This window comes from Aythya fuligula, chromosome Z, assembly GCF_009819795.1.
Source record: "Aythya fuligula isolate bAytFul2 chromosome Z, bAytFul2.pri, whole genome shotgun sequence".
NCBI classification, from domain to species: Eukaryota; Metazoa; Chordata; class Aves; order Anseriformes; family Anatidae; genus Aythya; species Aythya fuligula.
In genome coordinates, this window is record NC_045593.1 from 84,439,243 (window position 1) to 84,466,487 (window position 27,245).

The 27,245-nt window shown below is 41.3% G+C and overlaps 1 protein-coding gene across 3 annotated transcripts in view; it reads left to right on the top strand.

Annotated features, from left to right (window-relative positions):
• The first annotated feature begins 441 nt into the window (after positions 1-441).
• CAST (calpastatin) overlaps positions 442-27,245 on the top strand; it is a 61,549-nt gene continuing 34,745 nt past the window's right edge. For 2 of the 3 annotated variants that reach the window (XM_032205404.1, XM_032205405.1), the window contains exon 1: positions 18,206-18,306. Coding sequence is in view for 1 of the 3 variants with exons in the window: in XM_032205403.1 (XP_032061294.1) it covers positions 493-525; positions 5,814-5,876; positions 12,664-12,735 (168 nt within the window). In the remaining 2 variants the exon portion in view is untranslated. Of the gene's footprint in view, positions 526-5,813; positions 5,877-12,663; positions 12,736-18,205; positions 18,307-27,245 lie in introns of those variants that run through there. The other variant, XM_032205403.1, reaches the window with a different exon arrangement.

Below are 27,245 nucleotides of genomic sequence, written 5' to 3' on the forward strand. Positions count from 1 at the left end.
CCAGGTGCAGGATCACACTGTTCCTTATCACTTTTTATCACTGTCACTTGGACATGATCCCAGTCTTCCGGGCGCAGTATCACATGCACAGAGGATTTATCACTCTTTCATCAGCGCCACTTGGTCATGGCCAACCTTCCAGCAGCTTTGCGTGACCATGAGCAATCCCTGACGGACTCGGAAGGGGATTTGGGCACCGTGTTTCTGGGCAGTCTGAGATTATTTCTGTCAGGCTGGTGGCCGGGGGAGGGCGGTGGGTCCGAGCCTCGAGTGCCGGCGACTCAAGCCCCCGGGGCGGGCGTTAACGGCGCCCAGGAGGGCGAGCAACACCCCCCCCCCCGCGGCCACAACACCCTCCCAGCGATCCCTCCCCAAAAACCACCCCCAGAGCCTGTCCACACCGCCCCGTCCCGCCCCGGGGCGGCCGGAGCCCCCCGCCGCCACCGCCCAAAGGGGGAGGAAGAGGCGGGCCGGGCTTCGCCGAGCGCCGACATGTCGCAGCCGGGGCCCAAGGGCGCCGCGGCGGTGAGTGGGGAGGGGGCGGCGGGGTAGGGGGCAGCCGCGGGGCCGGACCCCGACCCCGACCCGCCCGCTGCCCCCCCCGGGGCTCCCCGGCTGCCCGCGGCCGCTCCCCAGCCCCGCGGCCGCCGCCCTGCCCCGGGGCCCGGCGGCGGGCGGGGCGCGGGCGGGCGGCTCCGGGCTCCGGGCTCCGGGCTGGGGGCGGCGGGCGGGGCGCGGAGCCCGGGCGAGGCGAGGCGAGGCGAGGCGAGGAGCAGCGGCAGCGCCATGGCTTTCGCTCGGTGGTGGTACGCCATGGTAAATGCGGGGCAGCGGGATCGGGGCCGCCGGGCTGGGAGGAGCAGGGAGCGGCGAGGGGAGTGCGTCTGGCTTTTTTTTTTTTTTTTGTTTTTTTTTTTTTTTTTTTTTGGAAATGTGCTCTGAGCTGCAGGTACCTGACGGAGGTGCCAGGAATAGCTGAGCCGCAGCTCTCTGATGGCTCCGTGTGGCTGAGCTCAGCTTGGGTCACTGTTTGTCAGCGCGATGGGTCCTGTAGTTGCTTTAAAAAGTCTTTTAACTTATTGCTCCAATGAGGAAGCAGTTGGTCTTGCAGTGGAGTGGCGAACAAAAAAACAGCGCTCTGCTAAAGTGTTAAAGAAAGTATGCGTCATGTAAGCTAACTTCTACAGAAAACACCAGTTTAGAAACAGAAAACACCAGTTTAGTTTATTTCCTGAACGTTTAAAGAGGTAAAAGGAATCAGTTTAGGTTCTGATTGTGCTTTGATCGAAGTAGCTCGGTTATGTGGTCAGTAATGTTTTCAAGTGTCATTCTTTGCGTTAAGTCAGATCGGGACAGTGTGGTGACGCTAACGGAGGGTCAGAAATAGGAAAGTTTGGGAGTGGCTGCACTAAGGGACGGCAGGGACATTAAAGCTGTTGAATCCAGGGTACAGAAAGATACAAGGACAACCTTGCTACCAACCTTGCTTCCCAGCCTTGTTCAGGTAGGGAAGCTGCTCCCCCACGTGCTGTGTGGGAAGTCAGCACTCACAGCTACTGGCACCAGAATGTTGCTGGCTGTCCTCTGCGTGAGACTGGTGTTCACCCGTGTCCGCTGTACACCTGTCACACAGGGCAGTTTCTGCCTGCAAATCTAACATCTGAAAGATGGTCTAAAAGACAAGGAAGTGGAGCAGAAGTGAAAGAGACAAAAAGACACATAAGAAATTCAGCGCTTGTTTTACCTTTTTTTTTTTTTTTTTTTTTTTTTTTCTGGTTGGTGTGTGTAAAGCAGAATGTGATGACTGTAAGGAGCATATATCTTTCACCTGTCCATTCCATTCATTTCTCAATGCTTGAATGTAGCTCCCTGATGCACCCCTTTCCAACTGGCAGTTTTCTTAACAGTGTCAAAGATGTGTCTAGGGGGTCGGATTCCTATCAGCATAAAGCAATTGTCTTCTCTAATACCCACAAGGCAAAATTAGTTGACTTCAGCTGAGAATGTTGCAAGTAGACTTCCCTTCTTACCCAGTTATTGCATGTGTCGTCACTGCAGACGTCTGAGATGCTGTGCAACATCTTTGAACCGAAGGGACTCGTGGGGTTTGGAAGGAATGTCTTGAAGCAAGACCTTTAGCTGAATTCTGATTTTTGCAAGTGCAGGCTGAGAATGCAGTTATGCCTTCAGTTTTTTGCTTGGTGCTTTTTGCTTAGGTCAGTTACTTTATAGCTTATGACTGCCCTTTGAGTTGGAAGATAAAGGTGTGTCTACGAAAGAATAGTGTTCTGATGTTTTTGTGCACTGTAGAGCATGGTGAAGATTTTGGGGTAAACTTTGTTGCTTATGTTACTTCTTCATTTATTTTGGCATAGATTTTTTTTTTAAAGATGTTGTGATTATGAATGTTGTCCTCAGGCAGTAAAGTTGCAAAATATTCTGGACCAATTTAATTTTCCAACAACTATAAGGAAGTGTTATGAAGTCATCTGGTTAAATTTAAAATCTAACTTAGTTGTATCTTAGCTATTTTCTTACTGTGGAGCAGGAGCTGCTGCTGCCTACTAGTTTGGTTATGGATTTTTTTTACCGTGTACATACATTTCTTTGGCATTGTAACAAAAGATGAGCAGGGGAAAAAAGGACAAAAAGCTCAAAGAAAAAGCAATCTCTCTCACCTATGTGGGGATGTAAAGGAGCAAGTCATGTGTACCTTCCCAGAACAACTTAGCTTGCTAAGCAAATTGTTTTATTTATTAATTTATTTGTATAGGCTAGAAGATTTAAAGCTTGGAAGTACAGACAGACAGGAGCTGTTGAAGGGAATTTGTAAAATAGGGTCCCTTCTCATATCTTAAGCCTGAGCTCTTTAAGGAACCAGTGTGATCTTCCTAGAAAGTATATGAGATAATTGTGTGTAACTAGGCTACCTCCTCAGGATGGCAGGTGAAAATGAAGTAATAATTCCATACATTGTTTGATTATCAGAGGGCGGAGAGCATCAGTACTTCATATGTACACAGTGCATGACTCCAAGTGACTGCATAAAAATTACTTTGGGTGGCTTATGTCCATATGTGCTTTGTTCCAAGTGTTAAACTAAACAGTTTTCGGATTGTAAGTCAAAACCTCAGTATTGTAGATGTTGTTAGACATAGCCTTCTGGTGTCCCTCATGGATATGGAGCTGATCTGTGTGAGGGGTGGCTGAGGGAATCCTGCCGGTCCCCTTGTCCTGTCCTCTACCACTGTACATGACAGCCTGGTCAGGTGGTGGGAAAACAGCTCTGACAGCTGAGAGGGGATGCTCTGAGCTCCAGCCAGCTGCTGGGACACACTGTAGCAGTGCAGGGACTGGTGCTTTATTGATGGTGTGTTCCCATCTGGCACAGGTTTCCTTGGTGTGAAGATGAGGAAATGGAGTTAGGGAGGAATTTGTCACTGCCCAGAGTCTGCTGTACTCAGTAGGAATTAGATAAGGTTCCTGCTTTCTGTGACTTGAAAAGTTTAAAATAGATTGGGAAAAAAAAAAAAAAAAAAAAGGATTATTCCCGACTTGAGTCGGTGTTACTGTTTTCATAGCTGTGCCCAAATCTGAGGAAACAAACCAATGAAAACAACAAAATACATGCAATGTACAGGAAGGCGTGCTTGCTTTCTTGGCCAACCTCCATGACAATAGTTATGATCCCCCTGAGATGCCAGCGAAGTTTAGCATGCCATGCAATATGCTTTCGCAATTGTGTGCAAGCTGGATGTTGTCTATGTTGGTAAGGGCTGCAAGTGGACTCAGCTTCTAATGTGCTGTGGTGAAGGGTCTGGAGGGGAAGATGAGGAGCAGCTGAGGTCCCTGGGTTTGCTCAGCTCCAAGCAGAGCAGGCTGAGGGGAGGCCTCATGGCGGCCTGCAGCTCCCTCACGAGGGGAGCAGGCACTGAGCTCTGCTCTCTGGGGACAGCGACAGGACCTGAGGGGACGGTATGGAGCTGGGACAGGGCAGGGTCAGGCTGGGGGTTAGGAAAAGGTTCAGCACCCAGAGGTGGTTAGGCACTGGGACAGGCCCCATCCTCAGGGACGTGGTCACGGCACTGAGCTCAATAAGCATTTGGGCAGCGCTCTCAGACACAGGGTTTGGTTTGGGGTGGTCCTGTGTGGAGTCCTGAGTTGGACTCAATGACCCTTGTGGGTCCCTTCCAACCTGGGATATTCTGTGATCTTATAATGATATGCCATTCCATTTAGGAACAGAGCCTAGTCTACCCTAAAAAGTTTTGCTGGGCAACAGAACTAGGTCCCAAGCCTTGCAGCTGTGCTGCCTCTGGAGTCACCATTTTGTCAGTGAACGCATGCTTACTGACATTGCTTTCATGGGTGTGCACGTTGCGTGTGTGTCGCATGCTTTTGCTGTAGCAATAAAAAGCGCAGATAACTAGGTTAATTGTGCCTGTACTGAAAGCACTATTATAGGGCTGTGAATCAATTCACCTGTAACCTGAAAAGACAGCCTAAGTGGTTTGTTTTTCCACTGACAAGACAAAATTGGAGTGTGAGAGTAGTACTTCCAATTTTAAAAACTTGTCAAGTGAACCCCAAACTTATTTTAAAATCTTGAATTATTAGGGGTTGTTTAAAACAATTCCTGAAATTTTTGTTTTGTGCTATCAAAATAGAAACAGTTAAGAGACATGGTGCTTTTTTTCCCTAGTTTTATTTGTTCACTCAGCTCTAGTGTTTTCCAAACCTTTTTGCTGATGTGCTTGAATAGATTCCAGTTGAAGATAGTGCAGTGATACACGATCATTACTTTCTCTCTATAGCCATGTGAAGAAAATGGTGTAGGAACTCATTACTTCAGTGGCTTTACTTTGTTACTTTTCACTGTTTACTTACTGTTTACTTTGTTACTTTACATAACAAAACCTAACAGCTGTGAATCCTCATTCTCAGATGTCTGAGTTGCTGCAGGAAGCTATACTAACAGAGATACTAGATAATAGCTTTATAATCTTGCTTCTTACATTCAAGGGAAAAGATCTTGCTTTTTACATTGATTTTATTCTGAGATTAAGCAAAGAATTTTTTTGAGGGGCCATACTCACCATTTTCAGAGATGCACACAGTAAAGCTTGTTTTGAATACAATGTGCTTGCTGAATAAACTGTTATTTTGTCTATTGCCACATGTTGGGAACAAATGGGATCGCATGTCAATTTAGATGAAAACAAGAAGTTTAATGTCTTAGATGGATTGTAAGATACAGTAGGATTCAGAAGGAACTAACGTGCACCCGTGCCTGAACTGTAGCAGAGTTTTTATATACCGACATATGAATCCTAGAAGTTGTAGTAACAGATTTCTCCCATGCAAGGAGGTCTGGGCATCATGAGTATTTGAGTGGTTCTCAGGAAAGTTCAGGTGTTGGAGTGGATGGTGATGATGGGACATGCAGTGTTGGTCTACTGAAGCCAATGGGACTTGACAGCATTACTGAAGCAAGTATCAGAGAGCACTGTGCTAATCAAGAATGAGTGATTCTATGAATGGTGGTATCTTCCTGAACGTTCCACAGGAACAGTCTTGTTAAATGTTCTGCCATGAAGGTCATTTCTTTTCAACCGATTTTACTTGAAGTTATATAGCATGTCATTTAGAAATCCTGTCCATTAGCAAGAAGGGAAAGGGAAACTGTGTTCCATTCTGTCGTATCCTAGTGGGTGAAAGTGATCATACGTGCACTAAGATATTTGGGACTTTCTCTGCATAGAAAATATAATTTAAGATCTTAATTTTTATACATCTGTTTTCTCTATTTACAGCAAGGTGACAAAAAGGCAAGTGAAGCTTCTTCCAAATCAGGACAGAAAAAGGCAGAAACAGAGGTAAATTCAACTGTTCAAATATATTGGCAAGAAAAGTTTGGTAATGCAATTCTTCTGGTACAGATTTATAGTGAAGTGGTAGTTTTCAGATAAATAACTAGTGACTGTAGTCACATGTAATTAACTCCATGAACGTGTAGTTTTTTCTTGTGCTGATAAGCAGCCTAATGGAAATACTTCTTTGCTGTTCTCCTTTCCTAAATACTTCATGCTAATATCAGTGGAAATTATCTCTGGATTTGTCTGTTTTGCAGTGTAGGCACACTTTGGTATGTATCTGATGGTTTTGGCTTTTTCATTGTCCAGAAGCAGAGATGAAGTAGAGTGCACTGTGGCTCTTCCAGCCTTGTCCGTATACTGGATTATCTTCAAAGGGAAGATTCATACACAAATTTTGCACATCTCCTTGACGTTATGTGCAAAATCAAGATATGTTGATGGAAATATGTGCTCAGTACTGTGTTTTCCAAAAATACTTGTTTTTGGAGATGCTTCTTCAGGAATGGATATTTAGTGGTCAAGAGTCTATGACAGGCTGTAAGGTTGAGTTTACAGCAGGCGATTTTATAGTCTGATCAGCCAGTGTTAAAAAGCAGAACCCGTGTGGGTTGCAGACAGTGTTAGGAACAAGGTCACCCTTCTTGCAGCCTCCAAAGCTGTTAGCCATGCAGAGAGAGTGTGCTACAGTGAGTCATGCTGGTAATGCAGTTGAAGTAGCAATTCAGAACCTTTGCGCTATTTTTCCAAGAGTTTGCAACGCAATGTTTTTGTTTAAAAGATGGAAAATATTCCTGTAGTCTTCAGTTTTTGAAGCAGAGATGTGTCTGTAGATAGCTGTGGATGCCCATAATTAGAATAATGAGTTTGTTCATCTTGCTCCTAGAAGAGCTTGTGTAAATGATGCACAGGATAAAAATGGTAAGGAAATGATATGATATTTGAAAAGCTCATGTTCATATTAAAGGGAAACTTTTAAAAGCCCATCTACTCATTGCTTATCTGAAATTAATAAAAAAAAAATGACCTTGTCTTTCACATTTTTAAAGTATGCAGTCCTCAAGAAGTAAGAGATAATGCGTAAGGCTTTGAAAATGAAGTCTTCAAAGGTCTGACGCTGGTTTGAATAGGAGACGCTAGTTAGCCATAACATCAAGGAGAATTCAAAATGAGTACTGTCAAGGTGTAGAATAGCCTTTCTTCTGAAGCCTACTGAAGCCCTTCCTTCTTGGTGGCTTAAAAGTAGACTGAGAAAAGCTCAGCAGATTTACTGTACATGGAAACCTACTTCGGTAAGACATGTTCTTGCACAGAGAGGTGGTGTTGAGACACAGGGTTAGAATTGCCTTACTTAAGGCTATCCTACTGCTCGGTAGGAGAGAAGAGAAACCAGGTCAGCATGTACTAGGCTGGCGCAAGCAGTACTAGTGTAGCTACTAGTACTAAACAGCTTCCTCAAAGCTCAAAGGGAAAGCCATGAACATAAAATCAGTGAAATATGGATCCTGCTTTTCTTCCTGCATGGTGTCAGTAGCCTAGCTGGCGGCAGTAGGCTGTGTCTACTCCCCTACAAATTAATCTTTTACAATCCATTTTCTACTGCACTGAAGAGGCTGATGCTGGATTCACACAGCTAATGCATGCCAACAGACTGACAGGAAGAAACAGTGAGGAAGTGAATTAAGTGTCTGTTTCCAGCAACTTGCATTCTGCTTGATGTCTGTCTTGCCTGGGAAGTAGCTAAGCTTGGTCCTTCCCAAGGGTCCATGTTAAATGTAGTCTGTTTCATTTCTGAAAATAAAAACTAAGATGTGGCCTTAGAGCAACATGCCCATTTTACTTGAAACTCCTTCATGGCAGCCAATGATGGTTACTTGGAAGTATGTTGTTTGCACTAATATTCGGTACTATTTTGTCTAGCAGGTAGAGAAATATGATGAAACTATTTGGTAAGGATAAGACTATGATTTCCTGCTCTACAGGGCAATGTTCCACTTGGAAGGATTGATCTTGTCTGTCTCTTTATTCTGTGTACGTTATCAAAGGAAAGACACCTTCTTACTGACATTCAGTTGCCTCGTTTCAGTAGTGCTACTCAAGCTTCAGGTCAAGATGAAGGCAATCTGCTTACCATGGAATTGGTCAGCTTTAGGTTGAAATACGCATAATTTGTCAGTCTAGCAATGAAGTATAGAACGTATAGCTGTATACAGTGTCTTGTACAAATACACAAAAGACTTGCTGAAGGGACAGAGCTGGAAAGTTCAGGTGTGTTAGAATAAGTAAGTGAAAGGAGATATAGGTATCTCTTTATCAACGTAGTCCAAAGTCAATGTATTCATGTGTAGTGGTTGTGTTGGGCACTGTTCACGGACAAAGATTCAAGTCACAGGGCATATTCCTGAACTCTTTATATCTTGCTTTTCGGAACCTTTAATTTGTGAAATTTGCATTCTGAGAGAATCAGACACTTGAGAATCTAAATCAGCTTTAATGAAATGTTTTCATTGCTTGCAGTGGTAGAAATTGGCATAAAAGAAATGATCATTACAATTTGCATCATGCCTTTGCAAAGTGTATAGCAACTTTCCTTTCTTCTCCTTTCCTCTTGATGTTTCAAGCCGTTTGCAGTTTTGGATGTGAAGTTTTAGCAAGTGAAAGGCAACTGGTGTAGTTTACCTCTTGATATCATCTTCACTTTGCATGTGCTTTTCCACCAGTTTCACATCACTTTGGATCTTGTATGCAGTCAGGGTATTAGTGCTGTATCAGTTTTTGGATGCTAGAAGATACAATTCAAGGGAAGATTGGACAAATTCACTGCAGAGAAGCCCAGGAAAGTTTATAAAATACACTGCAGTTAAAATCACTGGGACATACATTGAGTCTGTTCTCTGAGAATGCATTTATAAGGTCTATCTGCATATGTCTGACCTATTTTTACATCACTGTTTTTGTTTTCTTTTGTACACACTGTTGGCTACTGCTAGAGAGAGGGAAATGGGTTGTGTGAAGCTTTGGCCAAACTCAGCAAGGCAGGTCTTGTGACCATGCAACTCCCTGTAACACGCTGTCATGCTGCTGAACACTATGTTCAGTATTGCCAGGGCTGCTAGTGGAGGTGAAGGGTTAGCAAAAGAGGGAAACTCTTTTTATGGGAAGCTGGGCTAATCTGATTCCAGCACAAGTCCTAATCCTGTCCTAAACTGCTACAACGCATTCCAAAGTGATGTGCAGTTCGGTTACATTTGCAGGGTTCATGGTGAGACAATTTGTGTTAGATACTGTATGGAGCTTTTCTTTTAATTATACTTGGACATAAGGCATGATAGATAACTTTGAAGTGTGGGCATTAAGTGCAGCAATACTTGTAGAAAGAATAAAGGCAGTAAATTTAAATTCAGCTGCCTGTGATTCAGATTAGCTAACTTTGGAAAAATTAAGTTCTGTTATTTTAAAAATATTTAGGCTGAAGTGTACTTCACTACGTAATTTACAACTTTGATGTAAACCAAACACTACCATTGTGTGCAATTGTGGTTGAAATGCTCTGTTTTGAATAGGCTCGTTCTTGTGTTATTAACTGCACAAAACCTGGAAAGAGCTGTTGTCTTGCTGTTGTAGAGTGAAATACCACGGTGAGCTTCTCTATCAGTCTAAATTTCTAGTCTGTGCAGCACTGCTGTCTCAATGTAAAAATGAAGTATTAAAAGGAAAAAAGTCGTATGTTTTAGGAATTTGAGGCCCCAGCTTAGAGTGTGGGAATATTTTAACAGAGACGGTGTGAGATGATCTCTTTCTAACACATCCTGCCATCTCAAGCAATGCTTTCAACAGTGTAGACAAAACATACGCCACGTGTTTAAATTCATTTTTCTTCACTTAGCACAAAATACATTTTTTTTTTTTAAGTTACATTTATGTACTGTTACAGATGTGTTCATATTTTAGAAGCCACTGTAGATGAGATCTCTCTGTTCCTTGAGTAATGGTTAATGGGAGAAGGTGGTCTCTCTATGGGGAGGTGTGGCTCTTCAGTGGATCCCAGAGGGAAGCTAGGTGCCACCACCTCCTTTTGGTGAGAGGAGTGCCTGCCTTTAAGTGCCCTCAGAAGGCTGACACTCCGCCCAGCACTGAACCTCAGGGCTGTCTGGGGGCCCAAGGGGAATAAGGTATTTCTGATCAATCCTATGCAGAGAAGTGGAGTGATTTGGGGGAATAAAGTACTGATTTGTTTGCCTGTTTTTTTTCTGCTCTTTTTTTCTTTTCTGCTGTCTTTTTTTTTTTTTTTCTCCCTGTGGTCAATATGCAAAAAGTAGTTAAAAAAATCAAATTATTCCAGTTAAGTTTTGGTATTACTTTAGAGCTGTTATGATGCGAGATTCCTCTCACCCTAGGAAGGAATATAGTGGTTTTTGCTCATGTAAGTTATGAATCAAAGATTGAAAGTTGTAGGCTGAATTGTAGGCTCAGGGTTGTTAAAAGCATTTCCTGGACAGAGATTGCATATTCTTTCCTCCTGTGATGATTTTGTCATAAAAGAAAACTACATTTGTATGGGAAAATTTGCATATCAAAGGGATATGTATTTCATCTCTGCTTTATTAAACATGGGGCAATTAAGATTGTTTCAGAACAGAATCAGTGTTACGGCTTTTCTTTTGAATCTGCTGCAAATAATGAAGAATAAGTATCTGTAAGTATCCGTATGCCACAGCTTCATTCCTTCATACACAGCCCTGTACAGGCTGCTGATTCTTCTAATTTGTTTTGGAAAGAAGGTGTGCTTTGATAATTTGCTAGGTGTGTTGTTGCCATGTTGGAAATGAGGCCTGAGTACACCTGCAAGGTGATTCCATAGCTGACTGGGTCTGAGACTGCCACAGGAAAAAAAAAATACTCTCCTGCCTCAAGGAGGGGGAGAGGATGGGAAAAGCATTGATGGTTTTGGCGACAAAGGGCATAGGAGCTGGTGTGCCTGGAAGCGTTGTGCTTCCCGGTATCCTTCCCACGTACAGTCATTATTTTAATAAGCCTAGAAGGATAAACCTACTAGTTTGATGTTGCCATTTTTGTCTCCTTTTAGAAATGTCTTAAGGGGTAGATAGCAAAGAGGTTGGTTTTGAAAGATGACGTTGGGAACTAACAAGTATTACTCAACCTTTCATGTTCAGTATTCAGCAGAGGATAGAAATCTGGTGGTGTGGTATATATTCCATGTAGCTTATCTCCAGGTAGCCTTTCTTATTCAACAGCAGAAAATACAGCTTATTTTCCTGTTCTGAACACCACAAACCATGATGTCCCAAGGCAAGGACTGCAATTTCAGCTGAGTTTCAGGTGCAAATAGAGAACTGTGGTTCTGAAGACATACCCAGAATCCTGGTTGCTCTTTAGATGTCTGCTCTTCTTCAGAAGACGTTTTTGAGAGCATCTGTAGGTACGCCTGGTCTGTGGAGTCATCTACTGGAGTGAGCGGCGGGACCACCCACTGGTCTGTACTGGGCGCCTGCAGCTGGGCAGGCAAGGTCCTGGCCAGAGCTGCTGGGAGAGGCAGCCATGTCCTTGCACACTTTTAAGGGGGGAAGTCACTGTTGCTCTTGTGTTTTTTTTTTTTTTTGTGACACACTGTGAAGTCCTACTTGGGTGTTGTTTTCAGCATGACCAGTACTAAGCATGGGATCTTTAAGGTAAATATCCTCCTGCATGTCAGGGTCTGTAGAGTTGATCCAGATTTTTGTGATGTTAGTCTATGTAAATGGCCACAAAATACAGCCCTCTGCCCCAGGCTCTGACTGGAGGTTGACAGAGGAATGTGCAGCTTTATTTATGTGAGATGCTTTCCTGTATTTTTGGAGCTAAATTACAAGGAGAACGTGACATGGAAATAACCTTAGTACAAAAGACTCTGAGACTACAGTCTGTTGCAGTAGCTATTGTAGGATCATTTGGAAAGTGTGTTTCTGAATTTGAATGCAAGTTTGCCAGTAGGATCTCCTGAGCCATCGTTCTGCAGACTTCTCTCCTGTAGGGAATAATCAGTGTGATCTTGAGTTTCCACTTGTCAGAGAAAATGGCAAAGTCTTACCCATCTGCTACCTCCAAAGACCTTATGTTTTTTGCTGTGTTAATTACTAATGACCGATTCTTCCAGTCTTTACTATGTATGACATAGGCAGTTGCTGAGTTGTTCCAGCAGTACTTAGGGGTCCTTGCTAAATAACAGTCCTGCATTAATGCAAAAATGGAGGTTCAAAGGGGATGTCCTATTTTGTTTCTGTTGCAAGTTTATTAATTAGCTAGGAACGCCATTGTTTTGCTCTCACGTCTCTCAACTTCCCTGCCTGAGGTATAATATCAACCTTCAGTGTTGCTATTCAAGTTATTTCTGTACAGTGGTAGCATACCCATCTTATTTTAATTGATACTTGTCATTAAAGTCTTACTCATAAGTTGTCCCTGCTTGTATATATGGCTACTGTTGGTTTAACTCTTTGTTAAAATGAGTTGCTCTGCCACAGGAAATAGCACAGACTTAGGTTTATTCTATGAAACAGTACTAGAATACTCAGCCTATTCTGTGCTGGTCAAAGCCATCTGAAATAAGTCTATATGAATTGAAGATACATAACTTACTGTTTGGATGACTTACCTTTTTAAAATGTAGTGATGGACATTTTTTTAGTATTTAATTTTTAATACTATTTTTGAGTCTACAGTTTAACTTGGCTTTCCTTTTTCTTCATCAACATTTCTGTTGTTTATTATGTTCCTTTCATTTATTTTGCAGAAGAGTTCAACTAGTGCTAATGTCACTCAGCCCCCCAAAACACAGACAAGCGGAGCACCTTCTACTGTCAAGGTAATGCATAGTGACTAAATGGTCTATTTGAAAAATGAAGAGAGTATGATGTTAGTTCATCCCCTTCACTGGGATGGAAAACGGTTTGTTTGCCAGCATTTAGCATCACTAAGAGATGATTTTTGTGTCTTGCTAGAAATTGTAGTGAATGAAAATAAGAGAGGAATGCAAGTCAGCAAAAGGCAGGTATTAGATGTTTGAGAAAATAGACTTGGAAAGTGCCTTCCCTTTTAAGAATGCTTAGCTAGTTTCGTAGTTACTTTAAAAAAAAATAAAAAATCCAGTCCTGTTGATATCAGTGGCAAACTTCATTTGACCATGGGGCTAGGATTCTTTTTTCCCACTCCTAAGTACTGTTCATGTGTTTGGATTCTTTTTATTCAGCAGGAATAGAAAAAATCAAAAAACTGATAACTTTCTTTGCTTTCGTAGCCAGTGGAGCAGTTCAGTTGTTCAGGAATTTAATATAAGGAACATTATAAAGATGAATGACATATTGGAGTGCAGTTGGTACTCCATGAAGAGAAGCAGGCTTTCTTAAACATGATGAGGTCTTGCAAAATGTTCAAACAGGGAGTTGAGAAAACATTTTTTGATGGTGGTCACACGTGAACTGATGGCTGTAGTTGGTGTTGTCACAGTTAGGTGCATATTCCATACCTGCAGCTGTCCCATCTTTTGATTTATATCATCAGCAGCAAGTATTTCTGCAGCTAGTATTTGAACAGCATTTTCCATTTTCTTAATCAATACTTTTTTAAAAAAAATAATTCTCACAAAAGACACTGCTATGCTACCTAAATAATTATTTCCCTCTATTCAATAAGCAGCAACATAAGAAAGGGACAACAGCATTTATATCCTTGCAGCACTTTTGTCTATCACTTAAGGTATCCAGGCATTTTTGCTGATTTTCTTTCTGTTCATCTTAGCTTGCCAGTACCTTTTTCAGTGTAGTAGTTCATGTGATAGCTCTACAGAGAGGGACTGTTTCTGGGTTGTTTAGCCTGGAGAAGAGGAATCTATGAGGAGATCATACATACCAGCCTGCCAGTACCCAAAGGGGGTACAGCAAAGCTGGGGCACGACTCTTTGTCAGGGAGTGTGGGGATAGGACAAGGGGTAATGGCTTTAAACTAAAAGAGGATGGGTTTAAATTAGATATGAGGAGGAAAATCTTCCCTCTGATGATGGTGAGGCACTGCCATAGGCTGCCCAGAGGAGCTGTGCGTGCCCCATCCCTGGAAGTGCTCAAGGGTAGGCTGGATGGGGCATTGAGCAACCTGATCTAGTGGGAGGTGTCCTTGCCCATGGTAGGGGGGTTGGACTTGGGGGTTGGACTTGTAAGATCCCTTCCAACCCAAACCATTCCAGGATTCTGCAAAAAGTAATCTTTCTGAATAACAGTTGCTGCTGCATAATTTCATGAAAGCTCACATCTGATTTGCTAACTAGCATTTATGTATTTGTTTCTCTTTTTGTTTTATTTCTGTTGTAAGCATATCTTCTACAGCAAATGTGTATGGTACAATTCCTGTGATCCTATTGAGAGAAACAACTGGAAAATAGTATACTGAAAAAAAGTGGCTAAAAGCAATTGCCAGATATTGCTTTATGTTATTAGCTTATGACATCTTAGGCTATGTATTTTCTTCATTACTGTATGCTCCTCTGGTTTTTGAGATGTTCCAAAATATTTGTTTGTGAAGATTATGTACTGGAAAAATATTTGCCTCGTGCTATCATAATTGACTCTTAATCAATGGCTATTTTAAATTTAAGCTTTTTACTTCACAGTGGGCCATGACTACCTTTCTTCAGTTAGACTACACTTTATTTTAACTGTATCTTTTAATTTTTACAGCTTCCTGACATCCTACAGTATTATTTAATGTAGAACATGGCCAATTAATTGTTCTGTTCATGTAGTTTATGTGACTTCTTTATGTTTTTTTTTGTTGTTGTTAAATAGCATTTGGCTAGATGTATTCTTTTCCACAGTGTCTTTAAAAATACCTATTCAAAAGAAACATTGTGTCGGGATTTTTTACATGCATTTTACAGAAAAGGAAATATTCATTTCAAAGGCAAGGCAACCTTTTCTATTTTGCTACAAAACTAGATCAATTCCTTTAATGAAATCAAGAGCATTCCAGCATATTTTCTGACAACTTTGTGATTGCTGCTGCTTCTTTTCCCTTCCTACCTTCCCCCCAGCTGTACCTTAAATGTGTCCTAAGTGTGAAATCTCTTGGGATTTCTTAATTATCCTAATTGTTTTGTTGGTCAGTAATACTTCTCATTAATGTACATTGTCCAAGATGAATTAAGGAGGGGATGAGGGAGATGGGGAGAGTGAGTGAGAGCTGCTGCAGCTGTTCAGCCTTTTAATCTACTCTTACCCTATGGTGGAATTACTTACTGTAAATGGAACAGATTGTTTTTTTTTTGTTTGTTTGTTTTTTGTTTCTATATTATGGCCTGATTCCTTGCCTGTTAGTAAGTAAGTAGTAACAGCTGGCTTTTGTTCTGCTTGGGTTTTCTGTTTCCAATTTTAAAGACACAGGAGCCTTGTTTAATGCCACAAGACACTTGTTTAATGCCTGGCTAATACCCGGGTAGTTTAATTTTCCTGTGTCTGCACCTTGTAATGCAAACCACTCCTAAGAGTAAGTGTTCATCTGTCTGGATTCATTTTCTGTGTATCTAACCTGCCATTCTTAGCGCTATGCGTTTATCCCTGCGTTCTTTATTGTTCTGCTCTTAAGCTGCTGTCATTGCAGCCAGTATTTACTCAATGGCATATGCTCAGTGTCTTCTTATTCAGGTTGTAGTTGGTTGCCTGTGCCTTCATGTGGTGGAAGGAAGAAGTGCTGCCTCTCTACTCCTTTCTCTTGTATCTGTGTGGATTTGCTGTTCTCTATGACATTTTGAAGCTCTTCACTCTTTGTTTAGGAATAAACTATAGCAAGCCTTTCTTCTGGTTTTGATGTAAAGTTCTGTTCGGCTGTTGTATTGTACCAAGGTATCTTCAGTAAGCATATGCTTTCTGCAGAACCCTGTCAGATAATTTGAGGGGAAAAATAAAGACTCAGTAAAGGTTGTTAATACTTGCTGGTTGCTGGTGAGCAGCTTCTTCCATGTATTCCTTTGCTGCAAAGGTGTGCAAACCAGGAGGTCACTGCAAAATTATTAACAGGCGATAGCGAAGAGGAAAAACTGAACTAATGTCCTTCCAGTTCCAAAGGTGCCTTACCAGCACTGGTGTATTTTCTTTTATGGTCTTTCACATTTTCTTTTTAAAATTCTATCACCAGCAGGAATGCCAAGTTCTAGCTTAGCATTCAGTCATAGCCAGAAGACCCTAATATTTGAGAACAGCTCAATCAAGCTGTCCTTCTTGGATCTTTGTGTTCTTGTGAGATAACTATACTGATATCAAGTAGGCTTTACAGTTGTTGTTTTTTTTTTTTGTGTAAGGACTTTTTGGTATTGCTCTTAGTGAACTCAGTGAAACTTCTTTTCTTTTTGTTGCTGGCATCAGTAGTTTAGTGAAGTGTGCGTGACTGTCCATGTTAGTTCCATGGACAGTTTATTAAAGCGATGCTAGCAGAATTCAACAACATTGGGAATGCATCATGTATTTTTATTTCAGACTTGGCTGATCTTGAATATATTCAGAGGAATCCTCTTGATCTTAACAATGTAAGAAATTTAAGCTGACTTACTTCCAGTTATCATCCAAATTAACACTATTTTGTAAGGGATTCAATCTTATTTTTTGTGCAACATACAGGAGAGCAAGAAAAAGAATAGTATCTAAACATCGTTGAACAAAGGCTGTGCTATTGCTGCAGTAGACTGGAAATTCTCTCAGAAGTCTGAATATCAAGACTATAGTGAAAAGTGATTCCTACTACTGTTGTATTTGCTGAGATTATTTCTTTTATTATTATTATTTGCTATGTACCTTATTTAATTGCCACTAAATTCCTATTTCTGGGAACTTTGCACAAACCCATTGTTGTGAAGAAAGACATTTCGGAGTAGTGGACATTTGAAGTTGCAGTACTGATACGGCAGGTCCAAAGAAATGTGCAAATTTATTCCTGACTGTGTTGCCAGTAAAACGGTGAAAAAGGGTCAGATGGTCATCTCTAAATTTTGGGGTTATTTCAAAAAAGATCTACAATCTTCAGTTTCATATTGCCCTTAGAGCAGCTGATTGCAGAGATACTCAAATTATGAGTGCTTTGCAACACTGGGGTGTCTTCTACAAGTTGCTCTCACGGTTTTACCAATGGTTACCTTGTATTTGAAAAGCATGAGAACTGTGTCAGTGTGGATGACAGCACTGGTTTTCTCAGTAGCAGAGGCATGCTGAAAATGGACCACAACATTAAAAAATGGAAAACGTGTGAATACAAACTGTGTGGAAGAGCTGGCTTCATGTAAAGCTATGGCATGAAGCTTTGGTCAGCAAAAGTAATTGTCACTTTTGAAAAGTAGGACCATAAAAGAAGCCTCTGATCTGGACAGTTACACCTACAAAAACTACAACTTGTAATGCTCTGCAAGGATATAAAATTAATAATATGATCAAAAGCAAAAATGTCTATACTTAACTGAGCAAAACAGTGTATTTTCCTCATCAGCCTGTGTCATATCCTTGGGTGTTCTCCCTCTACTTCCCTTCTTGAGATGGGTTTTGTTTTTTGTTCCATTGAGGTAAAAGGCATTGAAGCTATTATGAAAAAATGATGTTAGTAGTGTGAAGTCTTTTTCTTTAAATATACGCAAATAAAAAGACTTCCAGATCATGTGTGTTGAGAATTTGATTCTATACCAAAAAAATAGCTTAAGAGCAGGTCACTTTTGGTATTTCAGAAAGCTTCAAGTACTGCCTTTTAACTTCTGAATTAATGTTTTGGATTTTTTTGGTCAAAATAGTGGTCTTAATCAGTCCAGTTCCAGTGGCTTTAGCTGGTGCAGCCATCTGATTTCATCTGAGTGAAACTAGTTATTTACCCTGACTCCCCATGTAGCCTGTCGCAGTGCAGGGAGGTGCTGGCCCCCAAACCCACAGTAAGTGTCGGTCTCGTTTAGGGGGGTGGGTGGGTTTCTTCCCTCAGCACCCGTGCCACGTCTCAGTGGGCGCAGGATGAAGGCTCCTCTCTGGGAGCTGACGGTGACCCCACTGAGAGCTGCACCCTTCGCACAGGCCTCATGCCCCTGGCCTGGCCGTGCCTGCTGGGGAGCTGGCTCCTGCCACCTCCAGGGGTTCCTCTGCAGCCAGAGCAGGGCTGGGGTGGCCCTCCCTGTGCCACGGGCACCGGTCCTGCAGTGGCGTGTCTGCCTTGCTATCTGATCACTTGCTGGGTAGCAAGGCAGTGCCTGCCTTGCCCGCCCCGCACGCCGACGGCAGCAGGCGCGGCCCTGCCAGCCAGCACACGGCCTCTGAGAGGGCTTGGCTGGTGCTGTGAAAACTGAAACCACAGCCTGCCGGGCACTGGTGAGAGAACAGCCTCACTGGGACGCTCGTGCTGGGAGCAGAAGGCCCACCCGTACCAAGTAAGCTAGCTGTTCTTACTGGCTTTTACTTCATGTTACCACCTGCTTTGGGTTAAGTCGCATTCTCGTTGTACTTCTCCTTTTTTCCGTCTCTCTCTTCCGTGAATTTTGTGGGCTCAAATTAGACTTGCTGCTGACTTCCAGGGCTTCTGACGTGATCCTTTCATCTGCAGGCTTGAAGAGCTGTCTGTCTGTAGAGAATTGGCTTGTTAAAATAATTTTACGTGTTGCCAGCAGTCTTTTTAGATGCTAACTCTTTAAGAATGCGTGTGTTGTGAGTGATACAAGAAGTGGTTTACATGACATAGCAGAATCTGGAATAGGAGCGAGATGAGAAAGAGCTGACTCTTTAAGTATTATTTGAGTTGTCCTGTATTTACTATGTTGAGGCTATGTTGTTGTTGTTGGTTTTAGTTTTTTGTTGTTGTTATTTTGCATTGCTTTCAGCCTATGCTGTCCTCACCTCAGAACCCCATATAATTTTTTTGGCACATAAATGTAGAGCTTGCTATGCCCACAGCACATACAGAACGTTGCATAGTCAGGGTGTGGTGACCTGTAAGAGCTATTTCTTGGGCAAAGTATGTTTAGGTGTCAACACCACCTTGACAACAAGTGATCGTTATACCTAAATCATGCTAAAATTTCAGATATATAAAACCATATGGGAAACAAAAATGTCTTTTACTAAATTGTATGTTACTGTTGTTTCTGTACTAGTAGAAATTAGGTAGGTGTTCCTTCTGTTATGCCAGTGCTTGATCAGACCTACTGCAAAATGAATCTTCTGATCCATAGTCATGAATGTTTTATGTTTGGTCTGAAAACAAATACAGAAAACAGGATCTAGTTTCTAATGTGAAACATGAGTGTTAGTATCATCCCTCCTTCTCATTTTTGCCTCTGGAGAAAGCGAAAACAATGTAAATGACACAAAGTTCTCAAACATTGCAGAGACCCTCCGGTCTTTAAATTATATTTTTTTCATGAGTAGTTTTGTCATTCTTGCATTTTTATTTAATTAAGATAAAACATGCTGGATAGCTTTTTTTATAAGTCGTTTTCCAGAGTAGTTGTTACTGTCAGCCTGTTAAATAAAATGCTGCCTTTTTTGTTTCTGTTTTTAAGGGAGTGGTTAAGTATGACAGACACAGAGAACTAGCCAGAAAAGCCTTGTCCTGATCTTAGACTTCCAGAAGGGTTTGTCTCACAGATGATTCGTTCTGCTAGTGTTGTCTTGCAGAGCTATTGCTGTAACTTTGCTCCCCAGGTGGACACTCCCAGTTTGAAATCTGGGAGCAAAGCTGTGTTGCATTTAGGTGGTGGATCTTGAAGGACTGGAAATGGGTGTGGAGGAGAAACACAAATGGAAACCCCCATCTCCAGAAAGTAAAGGAACCACTTTTGTCAGTAAGCCAATCCTCAGTGTGTCATCTTCATTTCTGTTCTTGTTTTCTTGAGCGAGAAGAACCTGGACTTGAATAAGGTTGTGACTTTGTCCATATTGTCTTCTGCAAAACGAAAAATCTAATAGGAAGACAGGGAAGTTTGTAGCCTTGTGAACTAACTCCTCAGGAGCTCTTCAAGGCTCAGAGGCCTTACTGACCCTGGAAGAAATAATCTTTATGCATTGCTTCTTAGAAGTGCTAAAAATTTTAATCCCCAGGAATGTAACCTGTATGACATATGACAGGATGAAGTGGAGATGGAAATTTTAGATTTTTCAATTGAGCAGTAATGTTCTTATTCCTACAGAGCATGCACAGGACCATTATGAAGCAGTTTTTTATGTGCTTGAATTCAGAGCCCATTCTGGAACAATAAATGCCTCAGTATGGCTACTTTTAAGTAGGAATAGTGAATCAATGTTGAGTTTTTACTTTTTTTTTGAACAATGCCTACATGAAGGTTAGGCAGTGTTACTTTTATATGATATTTTGAGAGCAAAAATCTATAGTTTCTTGTTCAGGTGATTTTTGTTTGTTCTACTGTCTTATTTTTCCAATCATGTGGGCAGCAAATACCCTTGTGGCAATGCATGTATCACTTCATATAGCTTTGTTAGTAGTATTTTTGTTCTGAATCCTGAGGGTGAAAAAAAATAAATCTCTTATTCAGTATCTCTCAGTAGTTCTTGTGACCAATAGCTGGCCATTATGAGTATTGTCTAGTCTGATTATTGTAATAAAACTAGTCACACTCATAATCTTGGAGGTCTGTAGTTGTATGATGAAGTCCTCTTTTAGATAAAAATTTTAACTTTTTAACCCCAACATTTTAAAGACTGATGTCTCAGTTTGTAATTCAGTTTCTATTCCTGCCCTCCTGAGGCAAGGCTTTGCATACAATCCCTGGGTCATACTGCACACCAAGTGACACAAATCCTAGCTGAACTCAGCAGCTCTGTGTGGCATGTGGCTGGCACCACATAGCTTGTTTTCCTAGTGTTTTCTTATCAGCCTTCCATTTGCTGCTGCAGATAGCTGTGGAACATTCTGCTGTGTAAAACCATTTACAGAAACTGCCACAATGTTTACAGCTAACTATTAACTCTTTGCAGGACAACACTGTATATTAAAACGTAAAGCTGAGAAGAGGGATTTTGAGCTACCTATGAAAAAGGAGAGCTCTGCTACCGTGATGAGTATGTACTTTACTGTAATGCAGTACTCCCTTGTGCAGAGTGGGAACCTGAGAAGAGTGCTGACAGTATTGACACACTGCTTCTCATACTTGAATATGACTGAATGGAAATAAAATTCCTGTATGTGCCAACTTGTAGAAGTTACTGTGATAGAAACAGGAGTTATCCAAAGGCAGATAACTGAGGAGCACATTTTAAGAAATTGAAATGGGGAGTATAAAAACAAATTTTTGATGTCAAACCTCTTTTCATGACACTTCTATATGTCCAATGGGGAGTTTCACGTGGGATTCAAAAAAGTGGCTTTTCGATTATTTCTACATGCATAGCCGATGGCACTTTCATGTCAGGTAACCCATTCTGGGATATAGTGAAACTACCAAGTTCACTATCAAAATTACAACAAAATGAACATCTTCAGCAGTGAACAGTAAGCATGAAAGCAAAATGCTTTTTACTTGCCTCATGCTTTGACTGGGAGAACCTTTCCAATGAAACAAAGCCTGGTGATGGAGGGGTATGATCTAGATTCAAAAGATGAACTGTGTTGCAGTCTGTGCTTTTAACTCCATTTAAAGGTTTTTAAGCATTAATGTTTAATATCACAGACTGTGATATTAAAGCTGTGTTCTGTATTCAGAACACTAGGTACATACTGGCTTTCTTTCCAGATCAGGAATCTTTTGCCCACAGATCAAACTGTGTGCCTGTTAAGATTCTTCATGTTTAGGTACCTTGCATGTTCTATGACTGACTAGCAAACTATTTTCTTCTACTTCCAAAACAGGTAAACAACAACAACAACAAAATGTGGAAAATATTAGACATAGTAGGAGATATTAACAAATAAGTGGTCATTTCCTCTTACCTGTGGGGTAGTTCTGAATTTTTCTATATTAACTTCCTGCATATGAGTAAGTATAAAATGAGGTGTAGGAAGCTTAAGAAGAGTCAAATGGCACAAGAATGTTCTAAAGTTGGTTGGCATTCACTTCTTTGGGTTGTTTTTTGTTGAAGTGTAAGCTGTTTTGGAGTCTTAAGAGTGATGTTAAAATAATAAAAAATCATACCAGTATGAAGCTTTGGGTTTGACATAGGTTGCTGAAATCTCATAACAGTCACCTAACTCAAAGATGGTTTGACTGATCAATGTCTAGGTGGTACAAAGCCTTGTATTTCACTTTGGTGTAAATATATTTCTAACTTCATTCAGAGATTGTCCTTGATAACACTTTATTTTGTGTGACCAAACTCAAATATGAGTAGATTATCTCAAAAAACCACTGCTTACATCGAACCTGTTACTCTAAGTCAGAGTAGTATGGTTAATCAGCTTTAGCTGATGCATCAAAATATAGTGGTTAAGTATTGCCAAGTTTCTTTTCTGTGCTAAAATGGCCTAAATATTGTTCTTGTATGCAAGAAAACAAGAGGTGTGAGTCTGTGTTACGAAACTTGACTGGCTGAATGCCCTGTGTTCCTCAATAAATTTAGCACCACTTGAGGCTCTGGGAAAAGAAAAGAAAACAAAACAAAACAAACAAACAAACAAACAAAAAAAACACAAAAAAAAAAAAACAACCACGAGCTATTCAGTTCTTCCATTTCTTCGTTCAGACAAGTGTCTTTTAAACATTTTTCATGTCTTTGTTTCATGAGAAAATGGATTTATTCATTTTTTCTATGCTCTTTTAACATTTCTAAATGATGGTTGCTTTTGCTCTATTCATATTTGCTGCAAATATTTATTCCCAGAATGCAGAATGAATGAAATTTCAGGGTTAGTCTCTTCCACAACAGTAATGAGGATCATCTTTTCAATGCAGTTTTTGCAGGGAGACAGTGTTACTGCTGGTCTTTGGTGGGTTTTCTCTCTGATCTTTACAGCTGAGTTGGAAAAGAAGTACAGACATAATCCTAGTGCTTGTTATCAGTACTGATATTGTGTAGGAGGGCAGTATGTATGGAGTCTGAAGGTCATCAGGTAGAAAATCCTCTTCTGGAGTGCTCGTGCCATCATCCAGAGAAGTCCAGATGTGTCTTTGCCAATGGCTTCACCCGTCACCTCCTTGCACACAAGGTCTTCTCCTGGTGGTGTGCTTGTTCTCCCTTCACCTCCAGCAAGCTGTAGTGCTGTTTCAGCTCAACGCCCAGCAATTGTACCTGCTGAGGTTTCTTCATGATTCTGCAGGTAAACATATTTTATCTGTACTTCAGTTTATTCTTCATGTTTGCTCTGAACTGTGAATGCACATTTGAAAAGAGCAAATCTATTTCAGTGGTCTTTAGCAGTGTGGGCTTTTCCTGACTTTTTTTTTTTTTTTTTTTAAATGGGGCCTTCAAAATATTTTTCCTGTTCTCTTTGTCAGGTTTTGTAAACGAAGGTATTTACTGGTAATAGTTTTTACAGACTTTTAGATTGTATTCACATGTACTGACTTTATGAATGTTAAAAGCACAGGACGCATCCCTAGAAATGGTGGTTATTTCCTAAGATGAGTATTTAAAACAATGCATATTGTGGAATTCATGCTTTCCTGTTTGAATTTTTCAAACTGCCTATTCAAATGAATCATAATGCTTGCAAGCTTGAATCCTGTTTTGCTTGCTTTGCTTTACGGTATCAAGTGCAAAGGTAGAGGGGCTTTGCTGAGTCAGGGCTTTAATGAATTTAGTATTGTCTACCAACATTAGTAAATAACTTTAAATTACATTAAAATATGGCAACAGGAAAAAAGAAAAGTACAAACAACTGTCTTTAAGGACTGTACTTTTTTTTTATTCCCTTTTGAAATGTCATGGAGAGCAGACATTATTCACTAAAACTGCATGTTACACATTTCAGCAGTGATAATAGGCTTTATAAGTGAAAGAGCCATGCTGTTAGTTACACATAATAATGTAAGTCCTTAGAAGTTCCAATGCAAATTGTTTATAAAGGAAAGTATGCTGATTACTTCAGTGAAGAAACTCATCACAACAGGACAGCATAGTTTGTATATATATCATATAGAGTAGGCGTGTTTTGTGTAAACATACTGTAGACTTGGTAATATGCAGGTACTAACTGGAAGCCTATATCCTGCTATTCCATATTATTAATAAGTTTTTAATATTAAACCTCTGCAATATTAACTGAGAGCCTGAGATCTGAGAAGGAAATACCGATCTCAGGTGTGTTTTTTTTTTCCTTCTATTGAACAGATGTTGTTTTTCATAGTAACTTAATAGTGAAACTGTTTCTCTGTAAGAACAGTAATTACAGAATAATTGGATATTTTCAGAATTACTTGGGATGGGAAATGCCACAGCAGCATTCAAGTTTGTAACTTTTAAATCAGCTATTGTATCAATTACATTCTTAACAGTATCTATAAAGAGGCCATCTCAGTGCTACATTTTTCCCCAATGTTAAATCATTGCCTGTATTAGCTACAGTGTAGCTTTAATCACTCACACATATGAGACAGAAATATGCGCACACAGAATTATGCAGATTTTAGCTCAGATCACATCTTGCAGCTCCCCTTGGTATATGGAAAATGAATGGAATTGTGTTCATGCCACAGACTGTAATACTGATTCTTTGGCATGAAAGTATGTGGAAGATTGTATGTTGTCTTGCTTGCATTGTTATGAAATGCATCGTTAAATGCACTAATGGCCTATAAATGCCACTCATGGCCTACCTCCTTTCTGGTAAAAGGCTTCTGGTACATCTCAGGGTGGAAAGAGTTAACCTGTAACTACTCAAATGGCATTTTACATTTCAGTGAAATAACTCATTACTTTTTTGCAGTTCTTCAAACAGCATTTGTTGCATGTCTCACACATGCTGTGAGTTGGAAACAGAACCATTCACATAAACAAAAAATCTTCAATCAGACCAATTTTTTGCCTGTATTGCACAGCTTTAATTAAAGTAACCAAAGGCAGTTTACATTTACACATTCAGTTGAAACATATTTATGTATTACTGTTCTGTTGCGTAGGCTGGTTTTTCCCCCCATGATATATCCTGTAAGTTAATAACATTGAAATAATGAAAATTTTGTTACCTCGAAGCCCAAGAAATAGTCCCAATTCATATGTATGAGAGGCGTGTAAGTCCAAGAGGGTACTCAAGTAGCTCTTCAGCCTTCTATCCTAGGCCAAGCACAGCTGGATGACCAAGCAAACATGGACATAAGCTGGTCCAAAGGCTTCAGGGCTGGAAATGACAGGTTTGTCTTGGTACCCATGGCTGTGCAGTGACTGTTTGCAGAAGAAATGTCTTTGATCTTTAACTTGAGATGTTCTTTGCTCTAACAGTAAGTCAGGTTCTTGCTTTCCCATTTACTTGGCTCTTACCAGAGGACAAAATGTCAGGTTCCATCATCCCCATCATCCTTTTCCTGTGACATGCACAGCCTTCACACTCAGTTTTTCAGTTTTTCCCCCAAAACTTGTCCTCAAATCTATGTGTCATTTGTGCTGTAGTGCGTTAGTCAAGCTGATCCTATTACTTGTCTCAGAGAAGTTTAAGCTGAAAATATGGAAACTTATTCCTGTATTTTACATTTGTGTTTGTAATATAATGGTTACAGATTTTATCGTCATTCTCCTTAGTTTCTTCAGGCAATAGTATCTCAAATTGTGGCACTGTAAAATTGCAAGTTTTTCTTATTAGTGCTGCTTGCATATCCTTTGTTGTTCAATTCCTTTTCTTTTTTGTTGTTGCATCTGATCTTCAATCTGAGAGCAGCCTATCAGAGATACTCCAGGAGCTGCGCTGGGGCCTCCTTCTTCCCCTCCCCGCCTTCTCCCTGGCTGAGTGCACGTTTGTTAGCTAGCCCTGCACACTTATCTCCCTGTTTCAACCAAGAAAATAACATCCAGGGTACTGTGAAAAGTAGTAGTCAGCATGTCCTATGGAGATTCTCTTATTCATTATGCTTTTTTCCATGTTTCAATGTATGTAGTGTTAGATAGGTTTTGCATGCGTTCTTTTTTGATTCTTTTTCTCATTTTGTCTAGGTGTTTGTGTATTGGTTGTTTGGTAAATATTTTCAGCATCTCTTCCATTTCTGAATTAGCTAACTGGTAAGTTGTGACTTGATGGTACCTTTTAAGGGCTAAGCAACAGCTGTTTGCAGTCTGAGGAATCTTCTGTGTGTTTTTCCAAAATTAATAGCTTCAGCTGACAGTAGCTGTTGCTCCATTGTGTGTGGTGCAGTTTCAATGATTTCTAGCTTGTAGTACCTGAGACCTGTCATGGATTTTTCACCTGCTGTTTTGTTTTTCCAAAAGACATCTACATTCAATTCCCTGAATAGTTAGTTATTTTCTTCTGATGTTTGTCACCATTCCTCTCTTTGCCTTCACTTGTACTTCCATGTCTCTGGAACATGCATAGTGACACGAGATAAGTTTTTGACAGGCTTTTTTTCTTCTGGGTTTACCACCTGCTTTCTCACTTTCGACACTGTTCTCTTTCAACAGCAGCATAAAGTCTGTCCTGTTAATTTGGCGGATTGGTTTTGGAGCTCCAGTGATAGTGGCTGCTGGGCTCTCTGGCGGCCAGCTGGCTGCGGGGGGGAACCATCTCCATCCACTCCCTGATGGTGACTTCCCTGCATTTGCTGTGGACTTCACGTCCTCCCCCAACCCACTCTGGGTGCTTTGGGAGCCATGCAGCAGCCGTCCCCCAAGCAGGGAGCACCTGGCAGCCCCCCTCACCCCAGGTACTGGGGCAGGACCCACACGGGTGCAGCCGCAGGAAAATCCATTGTCAGTGCTGATGGCTGATGCTCATTTTCCATCTGCTGCAGGCTCTGTGCTCTGTGTCTGCAACAGCGCAAGAAAAACTGCTTTTTCTGACAGGGCGTGTGCGCGCCTTTCCTGCTGTTGCCCCCCAGCCCCGAGGGCAGCTCCAGCTCTCCTCGCTCGTGCCTATCTATTGGGCTGTTCAACCTTTCCTGTTTGTTTTGGACAGGGCTGCTCTGGCACCAGTGGTGGCAGGCGCTCGCCATCCTTTCGCATGAGCAGGGCGTGCCGTGCTGAGGTGTCCGGGAGCTGTGCGTCAGGCAGTTTTTGTGCCAGTTGCTAGGCAGCACGTTAATATTTACCTCCCAGCCTGGCCTGGCCTGCCTTCGTGTGCTGCTTTGGCAGACAGCTTCACCCGCTCCGCAGCCCCACCGTCAGCCCGCAGCTCTTGCAGCACTTCCCGGTTGCCTGTTGTGGGCTGAGGCAGGCGGCCCTCAGCAGAGGAAAACCAGAACATGCCACCGTGAGGAGTCATCACCCAGAAAGGACT